This window comes from Rhinolophus sinicus, chromosome 1 (genome assembly GCF_057876585.1).
Source record: "Rhinolophus sinicus isolate RSI-liver-muscle chromosome 1, RSI-T2T, whole genome shotgun sequence".
Lineage (NCBI taxonomy): Eukaryota > Metazoa > Chordata > Mammalia > Chiroptera > Rhinolophidae > Rhinolophus > Rhinolophus sinicus.
In genome coordinates, this window is record NC_142501.1 from 166,811,298 (window position 1) to 166,832,729 (window position 21,432).

At 33.5% G+C, this 21,432-nt stretch overlaps 1 protein-coding gene across 8 annotated transcripts in view; it reads right to left on the minus strand.

Moving 5' to 3' along the window:
* The window catches only part of WDFY3 (WD repeat and FYVE domain containing 3), a 247,309-nt gene that overhangs the window by 112,565 nt on the left and 113,312 nt on the right, over positions 1 to 21,432 (minus strand). For all 8 annotated transcript variants that reach the window (XM_074323992.2, XM_019731299.3, XM_019731298.3 and 5 more), the window contains 7 exons: positions 19,871 to 20,032; positions 15,967 to 16,159; positions 14,692 to 14,878; positions 12,643 to 12,809; positions 5,266 to 5,733; positions 4,200 to 4,301; positions 1,766 to 1,959 (listed from right to left, as the gene is read on the minus strand). In XM_074323992.2, coding sequence (XP_074180093.1) covers positions 1,766 to 1,959; positions 4,200 to 4,301; positions 5,266 to 5,733; positions 12,643 to 12,809; positions 14,692 to 14,878; positions 15,967 to 16,159; positions 19,871 to 20,032 — 1,473 coding nt within the window. The remainder of the gene's footprint in view (positions 1 to 1,765; positions 1,960 to 4,199; positions 4,302 to 5,265; positions 5,734 to 12,642; positions 12,810 to 14,691; positions 14,879 to 15,966; positions 16,160 to 19,870; positions 20,033 to 21,432) is intronic.

The following is a 21,432-nucleotide window of genomic DNA, read 5'->3' on the forward strand; positions in this document are numbered from 1 at the left end:
CTTAACCTTTCTGTGCCAGAGTTTCATCTTATGTAAAATCGAGACAATAATAATAGCTTACTTCACAGAAAATACACGTAAAACCCTTAGCAAGTGCGTGGCATAAAACCCATCACCATCTTCAAAAACACATTGGGGGAAACCAAGTATTATTTTATATATGAGGAAGGGTGAGTTTGGAACTAAAGTAATAGGTATAAAATCATATCGCTGGTTAGAATTATGATAGGGATTAGAAAACCAGTGCTCTATATTATGTACTTCTAGTCTACTTCCTACCACCTCAGTACTGGCACTCTTACATTATGACAGCATAATCTCAGTATTCGAAAGTTTTCAAATGCCATGAACAATTTAATATCCTGCTTAAATCAATAACTAATGATAAGTAGCAAACACCAAAGTTAAAATCAGATGTAGATACTAACTAAGTTCATTAGGTAAAATTATTAGCTATATTACCTACATCTGCATAAATATAAGGCATACAATTAAAACTGGTGCATCAGCAGAATTATAAAATATCACAGATCATGGAATGTGGGGTTTGTGCACAGATAATTACAAATCAAATTACAAAGGTCTGTGGTTGTGCCAGTTGAATAGAGACACTGAGAAGCAGTTCTGAACGCAGCAAAAATGGAAACTGAAATTAGGATCCCCCATTCCTTCTTGTCTCCCAACACGACTTCATGCCCTCACAGCCGTGGAATGCGGGAGCCAGCTCATGCTGGCTCCTGAAAGCCAACTGTTATATTTTTGGAATTTTGCATGCCAGTTGTTAAAACACAGCCATAACTACAATTTAAGTACTATAAGTTTACAACAAAATAAATTATTTTAAAAACAAAAGTAGTAAATATTCAAAATTCATCGCTTCCTAGTCGTTTCTTATATTTTCCTATTATCTGTGCTCTTCAGATACTACATAACGGGGTGCAGTTGTACATCTCTTCCCAGTCCACATTCAGTAACACACTAGATGCCTGAAATAGATCACAGTGGGAGTATTTACACCATGGAAATCAGTAAATACAGCACTTTAGGACACCCCTGCCCTCCTCCAGTCTGAGAGTCAGTTATTACCACTTACCAGAAAGAACAACACTGCCTTAAAATTACAGGCCAGCTAGTTAACTCTTGTTGGCTTTATCTATCAATATTTTACAAATCCAATTAAAAAGGTACAAAGAAAGGAGGAAAATGTATGTTAAAAAGTTGGCAACCTTAACATCATTTGAAGGCACTTGTTTTTTCCCAATTATCCCTTCAAAATTACAAATGTTCCCCAATATTGACATGCATGTAGATTTCCTTCTGGTCTTGGAGATAAATTGCAGTCAGATTAATCTTGCTTTTAAAATAGAATGCATACTCAAAATTGTCATATACTACACCAAAACATGATGAAATATACAATAACACAAAGAAAAAAATGCAAACCTCATTACTGATGAGAAAGCAATTGAATAAAGCAAAAGTTAAAAGAAATACATGATTCTGGAAAGCAGCTATTATTCCTGTGATGTCTGTGGCAGGAATGGAGTGATGAGAACTGGGAGAGGAAGTCAGAGAGGAAGGAGACGGCGTCCTGAGGGCCTTGAGGCCAAGTTAAACACACTGGCTTTTCTTCTATTATTATTTTGACATCATTTTAGACTTGAAGAAAAATTACAAGAATAGTTCATAATAGTTTTAAGTCACTTAAAAATAACCACAGATTTCAGTAGTAAAAGAGGAATAAAAACAGCCTTATCGAACTTACCCTTAAAATGTCAGTCTTCAACTGCAATTCTGTTGGTGGGGCTGAATGCATTAACCCCAGGAGAGTGCCCATGTCATCGTCCCCATTTGGCGAGAGCACAAGCTGCTGGATAATCATCAGGGCATGCTGCCGGCATTGAGGGTACTTCACTATATTATGTGCACATCTTGCACCTCCAAATTCTCGGAATATTCCTTGAAGAAGGAAGAAAAAAGAACAACATGGGCTGACTTAAAATGTTCTGACACAAGTAAGAAGATGAATTAAAATGTGATCTTTTTGTAGGAACAGTTACTCAAGAGAATGCAAGTAAAACCTACCCAGCTATTTCACCCTTTAAATTACAATACAAAATTGCAATGTGGAAGGTCAGCAAGGGCACATGCAAATTTTTCTAGATTTCCCTAATGCAAGATCAAAGCTGTGATATGTTCACCATGTCCAAATTCTCCAAATCTTCAACAAACAGAAATTTCATAGGTAGAGACCAAAGAGACCCAATGTTTTTACGTAAAGGCTTTAAACTGGATGATACTTGAAAATAATTTATGTAAAAGGCTTTCAGATGAACAACACCCCAAACAAATGAGATTTAAAATAAACAAGGCTTCCAAAATAGTAGCAAGAAAGGAATGGAATAAAATGATTTTACAGTGAGAAAAATTACAAGGCACCCACTTTTTATTTTTAGTGACATAGAGCACACAAACAAAAAGTCATCACACTGCTCCAATTTATTTAATCCTCATCCCCTACTAAGGATTTATTTAATCCTCATCCCCTACTGTATAGATGAGACATACACAAGTTGAGTAATGCGGCCAAAATCACAAAGCTAGCAAGCCACAGAATAGGATTTAGGCTTAGATAGCCCAGTTCTGTAGCCTGTGCTCCTGCCCATGAGTCATAATGTTCTCACATCAAAACCATCTTTGAGTATAAAAAAAAGGACCAAGTGATCAAAATCGCTACTTAGTATTTCCTCCAAAGTAATCATTCTATCCTTTATGCTTTAAGAGTACCTTGTATATGCCATTTATTATAATAGTTGATGATCGGTCTTTGTATTATTTGGTTATACGTTTGCTCCCCCATTAAACTTAGATTTCCTTCTGGTTTGTTTCAATAAATGCTTCCTGAGAGAATAAATGTCAGTGTATTTTGCTGTAGTGGCCACTGTCCTCTTCATTCAGTGACTTTCTATTTACTAACTTTTTAAGAATTATATGATCTTGGAGCATAACTGACGTGCTGAGATTTAGCATATGGAATGCCATATTTACTTACTTCCTGGTTGCCAGTCAGTGCCCATGAGATAACCAGGAGATTATGTATTATACCATGGACGACCCGTTACTGTCGTACCCATTATACTTACTGTTTGAATTACCTACTAAATTCATTCAACTTTGTCTTGGCATTTGCCCAAATTGCATTTAAATAATTACTTACATAGTTACGCATTTACAACTTTCTCAATCAAGTGTTTACAACTTTCTCTGTCAAGTTGTAATTCCTTCAGGGCAAGAATTATCTTTGCATCTCTTACACCTAGCATTTTGCCTGGGACACACAATATATTTTATTTTATCATTATTTAAAAAATACATATATTTTAAAAACGTAGAATACTGAGTTCTTCATTCAGGCAAACAGGCATGCATTTGCATGTTTGCTAGTTTGATCATCATTCATCCATTCCTTCATGGCTTCCCATAACACTTAAATAAAATTCAAGTTCCTTGGCACGGCCTAGAAAGATCCACATCTGGGCACAGCCTACTCATCTGAACTCACCTCCCTATCACTTACTCCTCTCAAAATGTACTGATATTTTTGCCTGAGGGGTTTCTGATGTTGGCTAAATTTCAAGTAATCTTTTTAAAAAGCAAGAGTGATTATTTCACAAATACAGCTGGATTGTCTATTAATGACAGGTAGAAACCAACTGAAGAGAAGTTGAGACCACAGATAAAGTAAAAGATTTAATAAATCCAATTTACCTGGAGAGGGAAGTTTTATTAGAGAATTATTTTTCAACATTTCCCTAAGGTTGTAACACTATAATACTCTAATTTGAAATACTAAGAAATTGAGAAAACCACCATATAATGTAAACATTTTGGAAAATATTTAAATAAGCAAAGTTATTCGACAAAAAGTCTGTATTACGTAAATACAAAAATAGAATAATACTTTAAATACAAGGTACACTATAAAATGGAATAAAATATAAGAACATATTTTGAAATAATGTTATATATTGTTATTAATATACTTATAAAGGTTAAAAGTATTGCATTTCTAGAGATATGATAGTATCATCACTGAATCAAGTGTTTTCTCAAAGCGATAGGAGCATTTCAGATGCAAGTGAAGACATAACCAAAAGTAATATCCTCTGAAAGCATTTGCTCGTAGCTTTTCTAATTACCTGCATTTGTGTTTGATCCTTGAAGAAGCACTGTCAAAGTCTCCATAACCAACAAAGCCAGGTGTTTTTGGTCTTCAACTGAACTATTATTTCTTGAGTCCCCTAGGAAAAATGATCGAAGATCCAAATCACAAAAGTTGTAAGCTTATTTTTTCTTGATTCAAGAAAAATTGTTTTAATAATTTAAAAAATACATCTTTAATATCCACGTTCACCACTAGTACAACTGATACAATACAACCTTTAAAAACGATGTGCATGTCCACCAGCTACCAAAAAAGGTCGACATCCATGTTGACAGATTTTATTTTGGTGAGGCTAGAAAGTCACACTTGTCTAACAAGTATTAAAAAGGAAAATGCCAATCAAAGTTAAATGGGGGTTTCCCTAACGAAGAAGTTCAACAGGAGAATGCTACATTTTAATGCACCAAAGAGAAAGAAAAGTTTATGAACAGTTCTATCTATTTATTAGATTGGTGCAAAAATAACTGCGGTTTTTGCAATTATTTTTAACCTGTTAAACCGCAATAACTTTTGCACCAATGTAACAACTTAGATTAATTCATTCAACACAATTAAATACTTAACTAAATGTCACATACTACCACACTTTTATCAGATTTATCAGAAAAGATGAAAAATACAAAATTTAGAGTAATAATAATACATGTGTGTATATATAACATCACTAACGAGATATATTTATTTGCTCTGTATAATTAATAAAAACATTTTGAGGCACCTAAGTATACCAATTGTTTCTAGAAGTTTTCATTACCTCTAGAAACAGAAAGTGGTAGAGACTAGTCATGTGGATCATATATTTCCCTCGGTTTTTATGTTAAAGTGTCTTCCATCACAATGACATATTTCTAGGCCCCACCAACTCCTTCCAAATACAAGTTGAATGAACAAGCTAATTATGGGAAATATTCATAAGGATGTCACAATAATGCGTATTAGCAAGTCATTCAAATCTGTAACCAAATGAAAGCAAGACATGAACAAAACACCCTGCCCGAAATCTTTTGTCAAATAAAGATAAAATTATGAAAATGCTTTACCTTGTTCATTTAGTGCCTGAGTTGGATCCTTCAAGAGGGCAGCATATTTGTGCAAAAGGTTTACCATGACCTCCAGAAGACCCACCTCCCTGAACACATCTTTAAATATGAAGTCATGTCGTGTAAACTTAAGAAGTGTTTTCATTGCAATAATGCTACAGTGGTAAGAAGAGCTAGATTTTAAGAGGATGCTAACACTAATAAGTTCTTTACAAGGGATATAATTTAGGCTAAAAACAACAAACTCCAACATCTCAAAGTATTTGTTTTGTACTTCTGGGAGTTTGGAAATCTTTTCTGCAAACTGTGACAGTGTGTGCTGTGATTCTAGGATGAAATAATTGGCATTGTCAGCCATGTAAATATTTGTGATGGCATCAAGGATGATTTGGGTAAGGAAGTTGGTTTTTGCTTTTAGAAACGCATTCTGAAGAACTGCAAAGGCCTGGACGTTTCTCACACTGTGACCTAAAACAGAAAACAAGAACACAAAAGTAGGTGCTATGTGATATTTTAGTCATGGCAAACTAGTCTAGTTAAACAGATCATGAATTGTAACATTTATTGACTATTTACTAAAAATACAGCTTTTTTTCTCAAAGGTCTTATTTTTCTTTATCAGTTTCAGTTACTTAATTAAAAGTAAATAACAACACTGGTTAAACTTTTAATACATCATTGACAATATTCCGATTCAAGAATAACACATGCTGAAACACTAGACTATTTTAGAAAGAATAAAGCATATTACACAGGTCCAGGCTTCAGAATTTGAAAATGTGAAGAGTTGTCACTTTTTATTATCTGCAAGATTGACCTTGACGTGTAGGACAGGTACCTCTCAATCTGAAAACACTTTCAGATTGAAGAAGTTAACAGAGCAGCCAGAATGGCAGCAGAAAAAAAGGAGGGGAAAAATTCTCTAATTTCCAGTTTTCCCTTTGTAATTACAGCACTAGAACTTTCATAAATTTTAATTTGTAAGTTTATTTTGTTTTTAAGCCAAACGTGCAGTATCTTTACATATACATTAGTTAAAGCAGTTTATGGCCAGCTACTAGCTATATTTTCAAACACGCCAATTGGAAAAAAACAAAAATCTGGATACATAGCTTGTATAAGGTAAATTAATGACAATAATTATAAAGAAATTAACACAGAAAATATTTCAGGCACATGAAAACAAGTGTTTGACTTGAAAAATTGTCCCCAGGTTCACAGTATTAGAGCAGTACAGGGCATTTGCAGGAGTGACCAAAAAAATTAACATAGAGCCTTATAGAATAAGCTGGATTTTAGAAAGAGGATAAACACAGAACTAGGAAAAATATAAAATAGGTTAGAAAGACTGCTGAAAATTCCTGGCTTAAACATTATGTGAAAAGTGCAAAGATTAAAAAAACAAATGTTTATGTATGATTTCCATTTTCTCTTTCTTTATAACATATACATTTATTTCATGTGTGGCAAATACCAAAGATTTATCTTTACTTCCAGGTCATTATAAACAGTATGCTTGTTCTTTTTGAGGGTATCTCCCCTTTTTATTACCTGCAGGTAATAAAAAATGTTGACAAATAAGGTTAAAGAATAACTTTAACCAATATATTGCATCTTTCAGCTAAGTGACAATATCAAGAAAATAGAAAGAGTTGAGTTTAGGATAATATGGGAAAATTTGGATTTTCCAAAGTTTCATCTTCATTATTTGATTTCAAGTGATGTCACTGACAAAAGATAAGGCATATTAATAACCAACCACAGGAACTGTCCACTACAAACAGCTGAAATGAACATACTTTGTACATATATACACCATTAAATGACAAATATAAAATTTGGTATTCTTTGCATACAAAGGTAACACTAGAAATACAGTGGTCAGCAGAACATCTGGCTCTCACTAATTTCCAGATATAGTAATGAATCTGCTCTGATCCATCCTTAACCCTACTCGCTATCCAACTCATGTAGGGGCCATCAGCACCTAGTTAAAATAGGGTGATCAAAGTAAATGACCAAGGACACTATTAGAGACTCTAACTTGTCTCCATGACCAGCTTCAAAAGCAGAAAGTTTTAACAAAGTCAGTAACCAATCAGTCTTATACTACATGTAAAACTCAGTCATTTCCTGTGACTAATCCAGAAAAAGTGATTTTCCATTTGTAGTATCATTTCCAAATTTATTAGATTTTATGTACAATGGAACCAAATAAAATCTGAAAATTTGGCTTTCTATCAAGAAAAAAGTATCTAAAGAAGAGCTGAATAATAATACCAAACTAAGTGGCACACAAATTTGAAATATACTTTGAAGGCTGAAGTTATCAGGAGTAGTTCCACTGAGGACTTTCATAGCTATTAAATTCCTACAATATTTAATTGGGAAAGGAGAATAATAATTAAACCTAAAAGATAATTAAAAGACTGCTCTATCTACATGAGACAGGAATATCCCTTAAATATTGACACATAAATGCTCTAATATTTTAACGAAACAGATGTGTCCTAAGTTACAAATTTTGCATTAACTGCCTTCAATCTGTTGGGTACACAAATAACTAAAAGAAATAAAGGTAAAGTGAGGAAATCATTTTAAAAGATGACAATTACCATTTCATCACTCTCAAGTCTATACAAGCAGAAACAAAAGAAATACATTAACGTAAGGTTTAGAAGGATAGCCACACAGACAACAAAAAATAGAGCTCTCCTATTTTCAGAATCTAATAAAAACATAAAAGTTGCGTGTTGTAAAAAGAGCCGGAATGACATAGGCATTAGGTAAAAAGAATTAAGAATAAACGTCTAAATAAGGAAATGCAAGCATTCATTCAGTAAACAGACACTGAATATTTTTTAGATTCTAAATCGCCAGAGTTATGCAACATGACAGAGGACAGATCTAAAGAGGAGAAGTGAATAGAAGGGTATACAGTTAGAAAGACATCTATGGTAATTCATGTGAGTGATCTACAGAGCCTCCACTAAGGTCTGTGGCAGGAGGGCTGGTAAAGAAGGAAGGAAATCAATAAATGTTTAGGAAGTATAAGAAACAGAAAACAATGAATGAATTACACTTGTGAATGACCAGCGAGAATGGAGCCTGGCTAAACGATCAACATGCCGGCAGGCCAGCTGTGCATCCAGCACAAAGTGGATCAAGAGTTCTTCTAAGTAAGCCCATGATGAAGACTGCAAGGCCCTTCAGTTACTAGCTTGAACAAAAATACACAAAAGGAAAAAAAAAATGTTATCCTCTTATTTTGGTGGTGCCAGAATTAACGTGTTACGAGAAAACACCTTTGTCAAGGTGAAGTCACAGAAGAGTTCTGAGAAAGACAGGTATTATCTTTTCTTATGAAGAGACACATTCTCTTAAAAAATATTAAAAACACCCGCTCTGTTTAGGGATCAAATTGGGAAGCTATGGAGAGCTATGAATTATGAAGCAAAATCCTGCAGTGATGTTTCTGAATAGATAAAAAACCACCATGGAGTTATTATTAAACAGCAGGAATATTTCTTACTAATTTCCTTCTTTAGAAAAATCTCTCTGCTGGTAAGGGCATAAAGTTTTATAAAAGCTTTTGCTATACAATATAGAAACAAGTAATTTTCAAGCTTTCACATACAGAAACAGGTACGTTTACCAGCTTCATTAATAACTCAGTTTACTTTTTCTTTTAAATTTTATATTTCTATACTGTTTTACTTGATCTAAAATCAGCACTAAAAATAAGGTAGGTAAATTATATCTATATATAGCGCAAGGTAAGTATAAATATATTCATTCATGTTTCCTCTTTTAAATGTAATTATGAATTGGTAAACATTCTTTGGTAACAGGAATATGCATAGATGATGAAAGTGAACCAGTGAAATCAAAATATTTCCCAGCGTACCCTGAACAAATAATGGACAAAAAGTAAGATAAATAGTACCAAGTATATCATAATATACACAGCCCCAACTTATAAACAGTCCAATCCAAAGAGTGACAATGTGTAAAGGACTATCACTGGCAGTGCTACACATGACACCATCACAGCTGGCTGTTCGAGTCTCCCTTCCTATACCACAGTCCATCATCTCTTATCCAAAACTAGATTAATAAGAATGTACAAAAGAAAAAGTCCACTAAAACTAATCATCAAATTTAACAGTCACATGTAAAAAGTGATAATATTTAAAAAATCAACTGCATTTCTATAAACTAGCAACAAGCAATTAAAAATGAAATTAAGAAAACAATTTCATTCACAACAATATCAAAAAGAATAAACTATTTAAGGATAAATTTAACAACAGAATTGAAAGTCTTGTACAATGTACACCATAAAACACTGCTGAGAGAAAATATTAAGATCCAAATAAAGGAAAAGCTATATATTCATGGATTGGAGGATTCAATACTATTAAGATGTCAATTCTCTGCAAACTGATCTATAGTTTCAACGTACTCCCAATCAACATCTCAGCAGGCTTTTTTTGTTTGTAATAATTGACATGATGATTATCAAATTTATACAGAAGTTAAAAGGACCTAGAATAGCCAAAATAATTTTGCAAAGAAAGAATAAAATTGGACAACTTAATGACTCTATTTCAAGACTTACTTTAAGATACAGTAATCAAAACCATGTAATATTGGCGTAAGGAGAGACACATTAACCAACAGAGCAGAGCTGAAAAGGGTTCCCGATATATGGTCATATGTGATCTTTTCAACAAAGGAACCTGGCACACGTGGATATCCATATTGGAAAAAAAAAAAAACTTACTTCCTACCATATATAAAAATAAACTTTAAATGTCTTATAGACATAATGTAAGCATAAAAATATGAAACTCCTAGAAGAAAACACACAAGATTTAGTGAATTTAGTTCAAATAAGATTTCATCTGAGGCAAAACCCACAAAATATTTTAACAATGATAAATTGGACTTCATCAAAATTAACTTCTGTTTTTCACAAGATGCTGCTAAGAAAAAGCAAGTCAAGACTAGGAGAACATACAATGGGTACAGAGATCTGAATCAAAGTAGAGATCAGACGGCAAATAAGTACATGAAAAGACGCTCAAAATCATTTTGAAAAATGCAAATTAAAAAACACAATTAGATACTACTACACACTCACTAGCACACCTAAAATTAAAAAGAATAACACTACCAAGTGTTGCTGAGGATGTAAAACAAACTCTCCTACACTGCCAAGGGAATGGAGCTTTAGAAGGCAGTTTGGCAATTTCTCATAAAGTTAAACATATATTTATCATATGACCCAGCAATTCTACTGCTTGGAATTTACCCCAAACAAATGAAATTATATGTCCACACAAAGACTTGTTTTATATGACTGTTCATAGATTTACTCATGATAGTTAAATTACTGGTGAATGGATAAAGAAATTGCAGGATGGCCAAACAATGAAATACAATCCAATATTAAAAAGGAACCAACTTTAGATACATGCAATAACATAGATGAGTCTTGAAAGTGAAAGGAGCCAAAACAAAAACTACATACTATATAATTCCAGTTTATGAAATTCTAGAAAGAGCAAAACCAAAGCAGGTCAGTGGTTGCCAGGGCAAGGGCTAGGGATGCAAAGGAGAACAAGGAAATTTTTACAAGGATGAAGATATTCCATATCAAGATATGGTGATAACACAACCATATACATTTATCTAAACTCATCGAATTCAACACTTGAAATGGATAGATTTCAATATATGCAAATTACACAACAAATACGGGCAAAAAAAGACATTTGATGTTCCCTTTATGTGAAATAGAACAATACACTTTAGTCCATACAATAACCCTAGAAAGTAGGCCATGGGAAATGGATAATTTTGAGTTACAAATGAAACTCAAAATGATTTAACATGATCCATTCATTTTACACAGTATGACATTAATTTTTCTGGAGAAGAAACTGATATTTGGAAAGGTTAGGTTACTCATGGGCACCGGAATCTGAACGTTAGGACAACATGCTTTCTAGTTAACATTGCTTTCATAGACATATGTCACTGAATTCTCAAAATAACCTCAGGAGGTGCTAGGTTAGATATTTATTATCCCTGTTATAGATGAGACATCAGGCAGATATATAAGGAAGGTTTATTTTGCTCTACTAATTCTCTCATTACAAAATTATACTGTTGTAACTAGCTATTATGCCAGTGTGATGATCAGATTGATTAACCAAATGAAACAACAAATGTCTAAAATAGGAAGTACACTGCTGAGCTATTTTTAAATTAACTCACAGAGTTAATTGTGAAATACTCAAGCTAGAGTCTATAAATTAGAAGTTTTTTTTCTTAGTATTACTATTTTTTTTCTTAGTATTAAATAAAATGAAGCCTTAAACTGATCAGAAGACATGCCTGGATTTCTAGTGATTCTTTTAAAAAGATCTATACATTTTACACACTGAGGTTACATCTTATTGCAGTAAGTTTGATTACTCCAACCTAAGTTATGACTTTTCAGTATATTTTTCTACAGTAAATCGCATTTAGGATTTTCCAATAAGCATTTTTATTCTCATTGACTTAAAAACTTATAACTGGTGACTTCTATGTCATAAAATACACAGATAATATACTGTGAAATTTAAATAAACAGACATGCTGCTATCTTTTGGCTAAATTCTACGTGAAAATATCATAACTGTATTGAATACTTAGTAAGTGACAATCAAGTGAAAGAAACTATTAGAAGCCCGAGATTCAGAATACTTCAGAATGGTTATTATGCATTTAAAACTAAATAAATAAACAGTAAAACTAGCATGCACTCTTATGTAACTAAATGTTCTTAACTATACAATAAGTTTTCTTAGTAAAAGATCACTAGATGAGGAGTCAAAGTTACGAAATCCGAACTATAAAATTTATTCTCCGAGATGAAATAAATAATGTAAATTTCTACCCAGGTTTGCTTAGTTTTAAATAAAATATAAGCATTTGTACTTCGTGCTTTATATATACGTGCATCTTACATAGAGATAAGCATCGAGATCAGAGAGTGAATCGAGATTCATCCACATAAAGAGGAAACGTGTGGAGTACAAACATTCAAAAGAGGCATGTTTGGATTATTAAATTGTATGTTAAAATGAAATATGAAGATATAAATTTCACTTTGATTTTATGATATTTTCATAATATCATTTTCAAGTATTTGATCTGTAAAGACTGTCACTCAAGAAATTACACCATGAAAAGTGAACTTTAATGAAAAAAGATTACCATTATACAAGTTAACTTAAATAAAGAGCAATCAAAGTTAGACTAATTCATTCTTTCTCTATTTCTTTGAGTGATTCAAAATGGAAAAAGGAAAAAAAGACTCACCTTTGCCTGAAGGCTGAGGTACTGCAAATCCAGGCAATAAAAACGGTGCCCCTGTGGTAATACCAGCTGGTTTTAGTTCACTGACACCATATGTTGTTAGGGAAGTTATCAGATTAACCAGATCTTTCAAGGCATCTTTGGATTCTGCCTCTTTTGCTTGTTCCAATCTAGGAAAAGGATAATTTAGCAATTTTTTGTCTCTTTTGTTGTATGCTCAAATTTAATACAGAAAGAAATTTTCAATTTTTACATACAATAAATAAATGTGTAAAGTACTCCAAGTTTCTTCTTACAATTTTTCCCATATAAAAACATATTTTTAAAAATCTACAGAGTTTAAGACATTATGGTGTATTTGAAAAAAATTATACCAATATTCAGAAGACCTGATATAAGTGCTGATTTTGCCACTATCAGGTTACTTTAGGTAAATCACTAATCTCTGGTAGAAAGTCTCTATAAAACAAAAGAATTAGATTAAATATCTCTTAAGTTCCCTAAAGTTATACAGCTACAAAGTTGCACTGTTCACAACCAAAAACCTTATTAACCATTTCTTTCCTAAGACATTTTTTCTGTTAACAATTTTTTAAAAACGAATTCCTTAGGAAGAGTTCTAAGACTTTATCTGTATTTCATTAACTAATTCAGGTATTCTTATTAGAGTACATTTAAATAAAATTCTGAGTGTCTAAGAATTTTTGATAACAATCTTAATTCCTTTAAAGGAATGCTGGAGTCATTGTGGAATTGTCTTTTGACTGTGGCTTTATTGAGAACACAAAATGGGGTGCAAAAATGTATTTTTTAAAGAATAAGATTTATTGGGGTTTCCACAATAGAATTAATTACTCTCATTAAAATAAGCGTGGAGAATGCACAAAAATAGAAAAGAAAAAGTATGCTTAGCCTCACAACTCAATGACACTGTTAATATTCTGATACATTTTTTAAACTTTTCTTAATGTGAACAGTTACGTTTTAATGTTATTTTCATATACAGAATTTTGTAACCTGTGTTTTTCATTTGCCAGTGTTATACACATACATACTTCCATGTTAGTATAAGCTCTCCATAGATACACTTTTAATGGTCATAAAGAGCCAACCACAGATTTGGGGACATGAGGGTGGGACAGCTAGTGGAAATCATAATACAGGAGCACTTATATATATATATAATTTTGTCTAAATTTAGGATTAAATCTTTAGGATCAATAACCATAAGTGGAATTATTGTGTCAAGGAGTATTGACCTTTATGAGGATGTTGATAACATCTGGTCAACCCGTATTCTCACGGGATTGCACTAGTAACACTCATCTAGTAATGTGAAAGTTATTTCATCAACTTTCATATGTCCTCATTTGTAAATTAGGTACAAATGCAAAATTATATTCTTGGGGGTTGCCCAGTATTAAGTAATAGAAACTAGGTTAAACTGGTGTTAGAAATTAAGAAGTTTAAAAAGTAATGCTGGTTTACAATAGATCAAATGACTTAAAAATAACTGATGGCACAGGAAGAACTCATGAGACGTGAGTATCTTTTCCTAATAAATTTGTAAACAGCCACTTTCTGTATGTGAATGGAACATTTGGGATGGAAAGGAGGGGCTGGTGAAACATTTCAGATTAACTAATTTGTTTTATATGCACATTTGAAAGGCCTCATTCAATCTATATAATTAATAACAATACTGAATTACTAATAAGGAAAACCAAAAACATAATTAAGCAAGAAGAGTTCATACTTTAGAAAATTGCTAATTAGTTCATCGACTCCCTCAGTTTCTAAAGATTTATTCTTTACATCTAACCACTGATTCCACAGTGTTTGCAGCCTGCATTTGCCAATTTAATTCTAAATTCACTTTTTGTACTCTGCTGGCAGAACAGGAATAAAAAGAAGTGATTAAAGCTAAGAAGATAAACTAATCATTAGATAACTAATTGATTTATTTTTTTCTAACCACAAACTACATTGTTTCCTTTGATGAAAAAGACTGAGTGAACATTTAAAATATATACTTAAATTGTGGAGTTTTACCTAAGCAAGAGATCACAAAGGAAATTATATCCTTGCCATATCCGAAAATCATCCAAAAGAGTTTGGGAAACATCACTGGAATCTTTGAGGAAACAAGAAAGCCCAGCAAACATTTCAACAATTTCTAGGGGAGACAGGTCATCTGATTGCTGCATATTCTGAACACATGTAGATAAACATTCTTTTTCTGTAAGAATAAAGAAATAAACACATTACGTCAATTGTGTAAAAAAACTTTCTTGTTTCTGAACAGGTGTTTAGTGAAATATTAAATTTTAATATATCTATGAAATACCATAAGATAAATGTTACACATTCTAAAAGTAAATACATGATTCAAATTTATTGGGAAAGCTGTACCTCTAAGTAAGTAAACAAAGGGTAACATAGGAAGGGTTGAAAAATAGCTGACATTTATTAGAGTTTTCACATCATATTTGGATGCTTTATCATTAAACAAAATGATTGTCCACTGCCAAATATTTTTGATCTTTTATATTAATACAGTAAAAGGATGGGAAAAAGAATTAAAAACTAACGTCTAAGTTTAAGAAGACAAACTCAATCACTAGTTAAAAGTTCGTATTAGAATGAATATAGATCAATGAGATACAGAAATACTTCAAGAAACAAAATTTTAAAAACTATGTTTGAACCACCTATTATATCACTAGTTTAAAACACAGTTTATACCCCATCACTGATTTTGGTGATTGGTAGCATTTCAAAGAAGACTTTCCCTCTCTTACCTTTAATGAAATTTATTTGTGTAAAGAAACCCAGTTTCACGTAACAAAAACTAAGAAGATTTAACAAAGGAATGGAGGAAAGAAACAAAATGGACAATTTTTCCTTAGTGCAGATAAAGAATCCTCACTTCAGTTATGATGCATCAAACAGATTATCTGTCTACTTATGAAATGAAATATCTTCGGGAAGACATTTAACAGTAGCATCTCAAAAAAACTTTTTTTTTTTCCCCATTAAAAGAAGGAATGGGCCACGACATAGAACTTACATCATAATTGAACATTTACACCACAATGAAATTATTTTAACTCTTGTACATATCCATTGTTTGGATGAAAATTTCTAACATTTAAATTGCCTCACAAATAAAAATAAATATTTTTTATCTTGACAAATATACAGTTTTTAACTTAAAACAGAATCTCTGGAGAACTGACAGAGAAAACCAAATCTGTCATCATATGAGGCAGAGAAAAGCGTAAGTAATCTAGAGCACCTAAAATGAGAACATAAAGAGATACTCACCATGAATATACTTCACTACATTAACGCTAAGACCATGACGGGATATGGTCATAAGGACTTCTCCAGCACTCTTCCTCCAAGGCAGGTTATAGGGAGGGCACCAAGAGGTTATTGCACTGAATAAAAGCTGGAGATCATCTTTTTGAGCCAGCTCCTCGGCCGGAGAAACAAAACTGCAGAGTTTCACTAAAATCTAAAAAAAACAAAACAAATGTGTATATAAATAAATGAATGGTTGGGGAAAGGGAGGAGCTAGGAAAGGACTAGATCTGACCATTAAAAATTCTGACAGTTCAGGGTTGGTATTGAGTGATGTCATTAAAGCCACAATGAGAAGGTCTCTAACTCAGGCAACATTAAAAGAGATCTATAATTTACAAGTGTCTTATGGTAAGACAGTAAACCAGTCCTACTTTTAACAGCTTATTAAAAAAAACAGTTCTGTTTCCTATCTTCTCTTCACCATGGTATTGTTGCATACCTTATCCTGACGTGGCATAAATCAACAGTAACATTTAAGGTCGACATTTTAGTTTTCAAATTTAGTTCTTTAATTCTTAGTTTGTCATAGGTGAAATGTAATTTTCTTCTCTAAAAAGGACAGTTTTAGAGAGATAAAAGTAAAAACAGGTCTTTAAAAGTAAAAGTATTTTCAAATTGTTTCAATTTCTATACAAGTAGAAGGGATATTAAAATAACAGTCATCTAAATTCAGAAGTATCTTTTAATTGTCTCATATCCAAAAATCTTCTAAAGCCTCGCTTTAAAAGAAGATTCAAAACTTGTTCAACTCTGGAATGAGAATTAGTCCTTAACTATGATTTGCAAAATATATACTACACAAGTGCTCATAGAATTAAGAGCCCGCTATTGTTTCCATTCTCAATCGATTTTTTCGTTAAATTTCAATTAAGTGTCAGGAAATAAATTTCTTCTCTGTGCTAAATTTTCTAATCTAAATATTTAAAAAAATATATAATGTGAATAAAATAACTAATTTATGAAATAATTTTATTCTCTTTAAAAGAAAGTGGCTTCATGGAGTTTGAGTATTTCAGTATCGGTGGGGAAACTAATAAATAGAAAAAAGTATTTGAAATATCATATTTTGTCTGAAGAAAGCTAGGTATTACTTTTCCTACTTATTTGAATGCAAAAATTTACTTGAAATACTAGAGCTTTCTAATTCATAGTTGCCAAATATCAGGAAGAAAAAAAAGAATTAAGACTTCAGAAAAACAACAACGTACTTATAACATCAGTAATACAGGCATACCCTCCACAACAGAATGCCTGGAGAAACTGTTGAATACTGAATGTCCATTAATACTCGTAATATGTGTATCCTTCCCATATGTCAAATGCAGCAAAAAAGATACATGCTTTTACTTTCTGTTGGTTCTCACAATGCTCTTGATGTGATTAGAGGGATGGATGTCATTTCTCTGATTGTAACATAAAAACCAACCCGAAAATAAAATACTTTTTTGCAAATCTAGTCTTTGTTCTAAAAAATAAACTCGATTTAGTTCCCTGAGTTTGTTGACTCTTAAAATAACTGGTTTTTAATCTTTAAAGGGAAAAGGACTCTTACAAATAATGTAGTATAATTCTTTCATTCTACAGACTAGAAAACTGAAGCATCTATATGTCATTCCTACACTACCACTTCTATGTTGTAGGGACTCTGTTACAAAGTCCAGCCAAATGTGCCAGAGCATTAAGTGCCACATCAACAAAAATGAAAACAAACAAACAAAGAACCCAAAAAACGAATGTGTATATGAAGCAATACCAACTGCTGAGGTCCCAGGAAACCATCTGTCACTTAATATAAACATAGGGATTTCATCTATCAAAAACACTACGTATTCTGAAAACATTCAATGTTTGTCTCCACTGACTTTCTAGACAAAATGTTGAAAACAATGTCCAGCCTGCGATGAGAAACGAATAAAAGGCAGTGATATGACGCACTAAGGGAGGGGGAGCTGGGTTCTAATGGCGGCCATGCTCCTGCTGAGGATCAGGCCATGGCTACCGGTTTCCAGAAATGGGGACTTTAATTGAAATTCTCTTCTGAGTCCCTTGTGGCCTTTACATGCAGTGATTCCAATGTGCTGAAAAGGAAACTCACATTTAGTTATAAGTCAGCACCCACTGCTTTCAGATAGAGGAAACATTCTTTTAAGTTTTAGAAGAAATCTTTGCAATACTTATTTGGTATTAAATCTATAAAATTCAGCCTCCATTTATTGCCTAAAGTATTAATTACTTCTTTTGAGGGACTTGACTGAAATAGGGCTACTAGTCTAATCAGCAAAGACTCAACTCACTACGTTCATCAGCACTTTCTTAAAAGCAGCTTTAACTCCTATGAGATTTACTCTTCCACTTAGTCCCACTGCTTTTCTCATTCAGTCTAATTCAGGAGCCAGATAACCTGAGTTCTAATCCTGTTTCTGCCATTTACTCGTATCACCATTTTGGGAAAACAAACATTCTAAAGTTTTGGGTTGTCTTGCAAATTATATGAGATCATGGATTTAAGTCGACCACTAGCACAAAAGTATCTAATAAGTCGAGTGTTCAATAAATATTTGCTGAATTAGTAGTTTATGGATAATCTTGTCTTCTTCCTAAAACTGCCTTAGTCTCCCACCCCTGGCCCTTCATTGCCAGCACCTCTGCAAGCCGAGTCGTTCCTGCAGTAGACACCCCAGTACCATGAGGTGCAGTCCTCATCCACACCTCGCTCTACCTCACCTACTGCAGACCCACTGGCCTCTCTCCTCGCTGCCTGCTCTCCTGGACAGCGATCACGGGTACTGTTATTCTGTACCTAATGTCCTAAGCAGAGAACCATAGCTTTGTGTATTATTTCATTTAATTCTCACAAAACCCTTTAAATAGGTATTATTTTCATTTTATAGACAAGAAATCTACACCTTTGGTTACAGAGAATTGGATTCAAGTGGGTGTGGGGTTGTTTTTTAATTGAGATGAAAACATATAACATACAATTTATCATCTTAATCATTTTTAAGAATAGAGTACAATAGTGTTAACTATGTGCATATTGTTATGCAACACATCTCTAGAACATTTTCATCTTGCAAAACTGAAACTCTATACCAACTAAAAACAACTCTTTTCCCCCAACCCTCAGCCCCTGGAAACCACCATTCTATTTTCTAAGAGTTTGACCACTTTCAATACATAGAAGTGCAATCACGGAGTATTTGTCTTTTTGTGTCAAACATGTGTTTTTTAACACTATAGTCCCATGGGCAGACTGTACTCTAAATGTTTGTAGTTTGCTTGTTTTGAAAATTTCTTCCCCAAGACAGGATATCAAAGTGATGACAATATTTCCAGGCTAGCTAATCAAGGTTTATTTAAACCTTTGTTAACACTACTGTTATTAAAGGAATAGTGGCAACAGGGGGAAAGAAGGGCTTCACAGGCAAGCAGAGGAGGTAGCAACAGCCACCAAAATAAACTATATTTTATGAGTTAAATATTTATAGGTTAGGGACTTCCTGTATACTGACAGCAATAAAAGAGAGTTTCTTGACATTATAAGAAATATTACCACAAACTTAATGATTATCAATAAAAGTTTTCCTTGCTGAGTTCATTTCAGAGATGTTATTGCCATATCAACTATTAACTTTAATAGTTGAATCTGTCAGAGAAACAAACCTGTTAATGCCTTATTTAAATGTTCCTCAAAAGAGGTGTACGATTCAAGAAATGTGACATTACATGAGATAAAGTAGGTTTATAATAAACAACATGAAATACTACAGAAAATGGAATAGGCAGAATATCTATTTAAGGAGTGCACCTGCCTCACTTTAAACAGTGGTACAGACAGTCAGGCAAACAGCACCTTTCATACCTGTACAAAAACTTTCTGGAGTAGTCCACGACGTTCTGCTAGAGGTAGCTCATTCTGTGCACCTCCAACTGCCTCAGGCACATGTGGAAGGTCAAAAAACAGATATAAACATTTAACCAGGGTGGAAGGCACTGACATCGTTGTCATGCAGTCCACGGTTTTCTGGAAAACAAACCAACAAATAAATGCATAGGCAGATAGACAGACAGACATAACTGTAATTGTCACAGCTAAGTAAGCTCACAAATTTTAAGCCAGGAGTTAAATCATTAACTCACAAATTTTAACCCATAGAATTATACATTAAAATGACTTTTAAATGCTCGAAACAAATTTTAAAAAATGACTCTATGCTGACAAATACTTATTTCCCATTTGGACAAATTTGCTTCGTGTTGAGATGTTTGTAATTTATTTAAGTATTTATTAAGTTTACCACTTATTTATTAAGAGACAATGTGCTTCAAAGAACATAAGCTTTAGGATTCAGAGGAAAAAAACTTAGCCATGAACTTGGACAAACTAATCTGGCTGGACCTCATTTTTCTTTCCTATAAAATGGATATCATGGTACATATTTCCTAGGATTAATATGAGGATTATATAAGATAACAACTGCAAAGACATATGAAGAACTGGGTTGTTGTTGCTTTATTATCATTTTAATTCTATTCTTAATGTAGATTGTTGGATCTGGAAAGACACTTGAGGGATATAGCCATCACTAACACACAATAAAAATCTCTATATTATTTTCAAATATTTCTAGAGAAAGAAATTCCAGACCTTCTTATGATGAACACTTCAGTACTATTAGGAAGTATGCTATAATAATCACCAAAATTTTTCGGGTCAGCTTGGTGGCTCAGGTGGTTGGAACGCAGAGCTCCTAATGCTGAGGTCGCCGGTTTGATTCCCACATGGGCCAGTGAGCTGTGTACTCTATAGCTAAGATTGTGAACAACAGCTCTCCCTGGAGCTGGGCTGCGGTGAGCTGCAGGGGGCTGCTGTGTGCTGCCATGAGCGGCCGGATGCTGGCCGGTGGCCGGCGAGAGCTGTCATGAGCTGCCGTGAGCAGCTTACCGATGACTGGTGAACGACCGCCTCAGTCGGGGGCAGTGCAAGGCTCATAATACCAGCATGGGCCAGGGAGATGTGTCCTACATGACTAGATTGAGAAACAATGGCTTGAACCAGAGTGGGGCGGAAGAAAGGGGGAAAAAATTTTTTCCACGTGCAGTTTGGAATAAAAAGTTTTACCATGCTAGAGAGCAACAGGTTGGCACCACCTGTTTATTAGTTTATTAACTTGTTCGGCAAACATTTATTGAATGCCTAGGGTATGTCAGGCAGTGTGCTGGGAGCTGGGCATGCATCCCTGCCCTTCAGGAGACTGCAGTCTCCTAGAAGAAAGAGGGTTCATCCATAACTGTGATTTAATCTTTTAAGTATCACAGTGGTAGTACATACAGGCTAGTGTAAAAGGATTGATAAACACTGCCAGGAGTGGAATGGAAAAGTGTAGGAATCAAAATAAGAGGGAAAAGATTATTTGGACGACA